Source organism: Pseudoliparis swirei, chromosome 13 (assembly GCF_029220125.1).
Source record: "Pseudoliparis swirei isolate HS2019 ecotype Mariana Trench chromosome 13, NWPU_hadal_v1, whole genome shotgun sequence".
NCBI lineage: Eukaryota > Metazoa > Chordata > Actinopteri > Perciformes > Liparidae > Pseudoliparis > Pseudoliparis swirei.
In genome coordinates, this window is record NC_079400.1 from 15136583 (window position 1) to 15144018 (window position 7436).

General features: G+C 49.8%; 1 protein-coding gene across 1 annotated transcript in view; it reads left to right on the plus strand.

Annotated features, from left to right (window-relative positions):
- Positions 1 to 6630, plus strand: part of fasn (fatty acid synthase) — a 31142-nt gene extending 24512 nt beyond the window's left edge. Inside the window, 8 exon segments of the mRNA XM_056429401.1 lie at positions 587 to 678; positions 763 to 1157; positions 1822 to 2013; positions 2107 to 2334; positions 2610 to 2821; positions 3079 to 3177; positions 4031 to 4282; positions 4667 to 6630. Coding sequence (XP_056285376.1) covers positions 587 to 678; positions 763 to 1157; positions 1822 to 2013; positions 2107 to 2334; positions 2610 to 2821; positions 3079 to 3177; positions 4031 to 4282; positions 4667 to 4804 — 1608 coding nt within the window. The 3' untranslated portion in view covers positions 4805 to 6630.
- The last annotated feature ends 806 nt before the right edge of the window (positions 6631 to 7436 follow it).

Consider the following 7436-nt stretch of genomic DNA (forward strand, 5'->3'; position numbering starts at 1 on the left):
TATGTTGTGTATCCTGCCCTGAGCTCGTTCCAGGAGAACTTTGTCTGCATGACAAAATAATAAATAATTAAACATCAGTGTGTTAAAGCTGCTACAGGTAATGTTGAGATCCAATATTCACACAGATCAAAATACATACTAAATAGTGACTTTAGTGTTAGCCACGCCACGTTGGTGACTTGCTGAAAGATTTCAGTAATTATTGGATGGATTTCCATCCATTCATGTTCTCCATAGAGGCCTCATGAAGCCTGCTGACTGTATATTTAGTCAATGTGCTTCAGCCAGTCGTTGACCCTCAGCCCCATGACCTCAGACACGAGGCTCTGAGCAGCGGTCTACATGAAGTCAGGAGTTTACCCCGGCTGTCGTTTCTTCGTCTTTGACACAATTCACTTTATTTTCTATAGCCTGATATCAGAAAATACGAATTTGTACAGAATTATTCTCAGTATATTACGGCCCTGATGCGGCGCCACTGACTGGACTTGTTGCTATGGCAGCACTGCTGTTGAGACTGACCTCTTGAACTCCACTTTGGTCTAACCTTTGCTTTCCACGTTTGCTTTGTTTCTGTTCTTTTCAGGTGCTGAAAGACGGCATGCTGGAGAACCTGAGTCCTCAGCTTTTCCTCGACGTTAACAGACCTAAATATGACGGCACCGTGAACCTGGACAAGTAAGACTTGTGTTTGAACCGGGGACCTGAAGCGAAGGACTTGGCTCGTCTCTGGGTCCTGACTCGTGTCCTTTCCCTCTCCAGAGTGACGAGAGACTCGTGTCCCGACCTCAGCCATTTCGTGGCCTTCTCCTCAGTCAGCTGCGGCCGCGGCAACGCCGGCCAAAGTAACTACGGTTACGCCAACTCGGCCATGGAGCGCGTGTGTGAGCAGCGGCGCCACGACGGCTTCCCCGGACTGGCAGTGCAGTGGGGCGCCATTGGCGACGTGGGCGTGGTGCTGGAGACGATGGGCGGCAACGACGCGGTCATCGGCGGCACCCTGCCGCAGCGCATCACTTCCTGTCTGGAGGTGCTCGACCTCTTCATGTGCCAGCGGCGGCCGGTGATGTCCAGCTTCGTGCTGGCGGAGAGGGCGACCGTGAAGAGCGAGGCAGGAAGCCGGAAAGACCTGGTGGACGCCGTCGCCCACATTCTTGGTAAGCTTGGTGAAGAGCAGGGCGACTGTTCATGCAGGAGGAAGAGTTCAGCTGGAGGAAGATGAAGGTGATGCTGTGCACTGGGAGGAATCAGAGGGCTGGAGAGTATTTATTGTTACCATCGACTGCAGGTGCTGAAAGTCGTGCCAGAATACGATAACATGTATGATGTGGTGACACCTTCACAACCATGTGGGTGTCATGGCTGCCACTAAATGTGTGTTTGACCTTGTTGTGTTTACCACTGAGCCCGCAGGTATCGGGCAATTAAGTCTTCATGGTATTTATGAAGTTCTATCTCAAACAAAGTCTTTCTAAAACCACCAGAAAATATCTATCTCATCTGGTACTAAGTGAAGGTCAAGTCCAAGGTTCACACTGTTGTTGATTTCCAGAGGAATTAAGAACAGCTCAATTTACACACATGTACATATTTATACTCATTAGTATGAAATGTATTCTTCATGTTGAGATGCTAACAGACCCACAAGGTTACTCTGGGATTGAGTACCAATGTATCCAGTTTGTACAAACCTTCCAGTACATTGCAGAGGCTGCTGAACACGATCTAATTACTACATAGTCATTCTACTGTATATTATATTTGTATATTTTGTTCTATCCAACCAGCGATCAGAACGTTCACCATGTGCTTCTCTCTCAGGCGTGCGTGATGTCAGCAGCCTGAACGCCGACGCCTCTTTGGCCGACCTGGGCCTGGACTCCTTGATGGGTGTTGAGGTTCGCCAGACTCTGGAGCGGGACTACGACATCGTCATGGCCATGAGGGAGATCCGGCAGATCACCATCAACAAGCTGCGAGAGCTGTCCACCAGCAAGCCGGGCAGGGCTCGTGGTATGACTGCGGGCGCCTCTTGGTTCCGTGAGGATTCGCTGCAGCGACACTCCCAACAGAGAGAATAGTTTGTTCTGTCTCTGCTGCTTCCAGAAGCTCAGACCGCTGGAGCCAAGAGGGACAGCGTCCGCTCCCTGCTGGAGGCGGATCTGACCCAGATGCTGGTCAACCCCAGCGGCCCCACGGTGACGCCGCTCAACAAGGTCCAGAGCCAGGAGAGGCCGCTGTTCCTGGTCCATCCCATCGAGGGCTCCATCTCCGCCTTTAAGACGCTGGCTCTCAAGATGAGCATGCCGTGCTACGGCCTGCAGTGCACCCAAGGTACACAGAGAACAAGTATATCACTGGAGCCGCCACAACAGAACTCGGTCCTTGAGTTGCTCAGTCCAGAACATCATAGTCACTGATCATGTAAAGCTGTCCTTTGTTCCCTTCATTCAGAGCCATGCTTATTCATGGAGAATGTTGACTGCTTTGGGCCGCTTATGTTTCTCTTGTTGATCACGACCACATCGCCACAGCTTTGAAGTCGATGCACACACTGAGAGGGTTTTCATGGGAGTGGTTGTACAATGACGGACTAATCTCTCCCCCAGCCGCTCCTCTGGACAGCATCCCGTCCCTGGCAGCCTACTATGTGGACTGCATCCGACAAGTCCAGCCCGACGGGCCCTATCGCATCGCGGGCTACTCCTTTGGTGCATGCGTGGCGTTTGAGATGTGCTCCCAGCTTCAGACCCGCAACCTGCCGGTGGAGTCCCTCTTCCTGTTTGATGGATCCCACTCCTATGTGGCCGCATACACGCAGGTGAGAGCAAAGAGCTCACACACACACACACACACACACACACACACACACACACACACACGTACACACATACACATCCCAGAATATAACAGATGACAGAGGATTGCGTTATTGCATTCAGTAGTTCAAGACGGCTCAGCATAAGTGAGATCAGAAATAAACCAGGGTGTGATTTGATGTTTCAGCAGAGTTAAAAGGAGAATATGTGCTTTTAAAGGTGTATTTCATGTCAAGTTAACACACTGTTTGGTTTCCAGAGCTACAGAGCCAAGCTGACGCCGGGCAAAGAGTCTGAGGCTGAAACCGAAGCCCTGTGTGCCTTCATCCAGCAGTTCACCGGCATCACGTACAACAAGGTGGAGACACACACACACACACACACACACATACACATCCCAGAATATAACATAGAGGACAGAGGAAGGTCAGCAGGGCCATGGCAGGAGGCATCGCGAAAGAGGCTGGACCAATGAAGCCAGGCCCTTGAGGCAGGAGGCACAGAGAAGGAGGCAGGGCCAGGGGCTGGATGAAGGAAGCAGGGGCAAGAAGGCAGGACCAGCTTCAGACACAGCCAGGCCCAATGGAACCTGTGAGGCGAGAAGGCACAAAGACTCCGGGGGGGAAGCAGAGTTAGTAATGTTTGACGGAGAGATGAAAATGCGTCCATAAGGAGAGAGAGAAGAGGAGAGAGGTGCTCAGTGTATCCTAAACGTCCCCCAGCAGCCTATCAGCCTATAGCAGCATCTCTAGGGGCTGGACCAGGTGAACCTGATTCAGCCCTAACTATAAGACTATGAAGAGGAAAGTCTTCAGTCTACATGAGGTGACTGTGTCTGCCTCCAGGGCTGAAGGTGGAGCTGGTTCAATAAAAGAGGAGGAGCTTGATACCTGAAGGCTCTGGCTCCATCCTACTTTTTAAGACTCTAGGAACTACAAGTAGCCCCACATTTAGTGAGGCAGCTCTCTAGTGGGGCAACATGGTACTGCCATCAATACATACAGTACTGGTACAGCAGTGGCATCTACAGAAACCACATCACCAGATAATTGGTCTCTGAGGTGTTCAGGGCCGAGTAAAATAACTTCAGTTTTGTCTGAGTTTAACATCAAGAAGTTCAGCTCATCATGTTTTTATGTCACTAAGACATTCTTGAAGTTCTACATTACTTCTGCTCATACGTTCCTGTCTCGTTTCTCCTGATTCTGCAGCTCCTGGAGACCCTCCTCCCGCTGCCCGACCTGGAGGCCCGTGTCAACACTGCGGTGGACCTCATCACCGCCAGCCACCAGAGCATCAGCCGAGAGTCGCTGCACTTTGCCGCGTCCACCTTCTACAACAAGCTGAAGGCGGCCGACGGCTACGTGCCCACGTCGAAGCTCCACAGCAACGTGACGCTGCTGCGTGCCAAGACCAGCAGCGAATACGAACAGAGCCTGGGCGCCGACTACAAGCTGAGCGAGGTAAAGGACAGCAGCTCACACGCGTGTGCATTGTCGACTTCCATTGTTACTCAAAGTGTAAACGGATGTGAACATTCACTCACTACAATAGCGACCCACACACACACACACACACACACACACTCTCTAGTGTAACGCTGGTCAGGGTCTCCTTGAGATGCAGTCCACTCTCTGAGCCTCCACACATTTTGTATTCCATAGTTTGCTTCCATAAATGTCAAAAAATATACTTTTTATTATTCTTCAAATATTACACATGCATCAATTTTCATTGCATTCATTTTGTATTATTATTATTATTATCATCATGCACAGCGTTTACCGTCCCATCCCCCAGACAGCCCTGAGTGTGTGTCCCTGAATGCTGATTGCGTGTCTCTTCAGGTGTGCGATGGCCCGGTGTCGGTCCACATCATCGAGGGAGACCACCGCTCCATCCTGGAAGGGGAGGGGGTGGAGTCCATCAGCAGCATCATCCACAGCTCACTGGCTGAGTCTCGGCTCACAGCAAGGGAGGGCTAGACATGCCCCCACCCTCTCACCCACCCCCATCCCACTAATATCACAACATTGCCAACTTTGTTTTATACCGTGAGAATAATACACAGCATGTTTGCGCTCGGTGTTGTTAACGCCCCGACGCCCCAAATGCATCTTTTTTATAATCTCCTTGGTCAAGCAGCGGCCTCCCTCCCTGAGGGAGCGTCAGCTGCCGTCTTCCTGCTGTTCTAAGTTCTCTGTCATTACTGTGCTTCAACTAGCTCCTGCCCCTTAAGTCATGAGGTATTATTCATGTATCAAATGCCACATGTGTCACTGTTTACACGGGCAGTATTCACACAGAGGATATCGGCAGCTTTAAGTATCGTACACATACCAACAGAGTATAGTACACAGCTCTGAGAGACAGCAGTGTGTGTTGGACGGCTGGTCAGATCACAATATGTTGCTCAGCAGGTTCTGAAACTTTCTCAACTGTTTTATCCTCGGCGGAGACGACCACCAGGTGAATGGTACGGATACCCGAACCACGCCACGGAGTCCCCGTCAGCTCGGAGGCCACAGACGCTGCAGCTCAGTGTGGTGGTCACACAGCCCTCCATTCTGGTATTAATTGCTGCGTCAGCAAATGCTTTAAAACCAATTCAGTGATGTCTAGCAATTCTAACATGTCTAGACTGTAAGAGAATATCGTACACAGCATGCGCCACCTGTACTCCTAACACATGAGCAACTAGGACGTAATGTAGCTTAGCGTAGCGCCACAGCTGCTGCTCAGCAATGCACAGTCAGCTGTCTGGCCGTGCTGCTCGGGGTCATTCCATGACCCCCAACTCACGACCCACAACCAAGCTCTGCTCATGTAGATGTGTGGCTCCTCCTACCGACCGAGCTTCTGGAGTGTGTTTTTATTTTAATTATATATTTATTATTTGTTTATTCTGTCCACAAGAAGTCTGTTTACCTGTGTGTCAGGGGACTCGATCACACCGTGTATTGTTTGTTTTCTTCCTCTGTGGTTCTGGTCTCGTGAACCAAAACTCACCCAAATTCTGGAAAGCTTCTGAAAGCCAGCCGTTGTGATTCATGCGGCGCAGCTGTAACGCAGAGTGTCCTCACCATGTCGTATAACTAAGTGTTACTGAATGACCTCTGTGGAACATGCTGATCTATGAAATAGATGCTGTTTACAGGACATGGGGGAACTTTTTTAATTTAGGGTGTAAAGAATTATCAATACCACAAAAATACCCTGTTACTAATGCAATGTAATTATTAATGTTTTTAACCAACGGTTACTATTAATACTGTGCAGTAATTCTACTAACACGAGTAGAAAAGAAGATGTTGCATTTGTTCCAGGGCGAACCGCAGCGGTCCAATATGACCGGGTCCAGGGCCAGTTCCATAGGTGACTGGGTCCAGGCCCAGTCTATTAGGTGACAGGGTCCAGGATCAGTCCATTAGGTGACAGGGTCCAGGACCAGTCCTCCCAGCTGACAAATGACCGACTCCGGTGAGAACACGGTGTTGTGAAGCGAGGACCGGTGGCACAGTGTTTAGTTAAACGTTGCATCCTTTTAGGTTTGAATGACTACGAAGTTGTGTGTGGACATAACTGATGTGAACTGGGATCTTTGCTCAAAGAGCGTCTCTGACTCCATGACGGCACGGCCCACCTGACCTCTGAGACCTCATGTGGTCTATGAAGGGTCAGCTGACTCCAGGCTGATGTGCTGGCTGATTTCAGTAAGAAGGAGAAGGAAGAGACAATGCTCATCTCTTGTATTGTAATATTTCCAGTGTGTCTTGTTCTGACTAATAAAGGTCTCTTGCTAATCACTTCATTCAGACTATTTTGTGTTTTGTAATCAACATAAATAAATGTGAGGTCATAATAATGTATTTACTGTAAAAGTGTTGAACCGCTCAGTAAATCCTGTATGTGTGAGTGACGCTATGGACTATAATAAAAGTTATGGTGCGCGCGCATCACTCACGCTCGCTGTGAGCGCTGCGCGTGCAGACAACCTTTAACGGAGGAGCGCATGCGCTCTGATCGCTCTTTTTATGAAGTATCGATACTAAAAATATGCTAAATCACATCGTTTTTCACGTACGGGTACTTTGTTAGTGTCGCTACACCGTGCAGCAGATGTAGCGGACTGACATTCAAGCTAACCTAACTTCCCAAACGCTGTGGACATCTGAACGCTGATTGGCCGAGACGCGACACGTCCCATCAAAGATGTTCTATTGCGAAGAGCACCACTTCACATTTTCTCCGCGTCTCACTGCAATCTCAACGGCAGCGGGCCAGGTGAAAAAAATAATAAATCGGAACGCGTCTCTGGTATTGTTCAGGGGGCCGGTCCAAATGTGGAGGCGGGCCGGATTCGGCCCGCGGGCCGTAGTTTGGGGACCACTGCCCAAGGACATCGTCTGTACCCTCTACTGATCATCAGGGATGCTGGTAGGAGGAGGAGCCTGAGAAGAGCTACAAAGGATATGCAACTGGAGAGAGACAGAACAGACTCTTCTCTCCTCTGGTTGCGAGGCTCCTTCATTCCTTCACTCCTTCTTTCCTTCACTCCTTATGGAGCATTGCAACATGTGACTACAGTCTCCTCTTGTCACGTGGGCATCTTCCTCG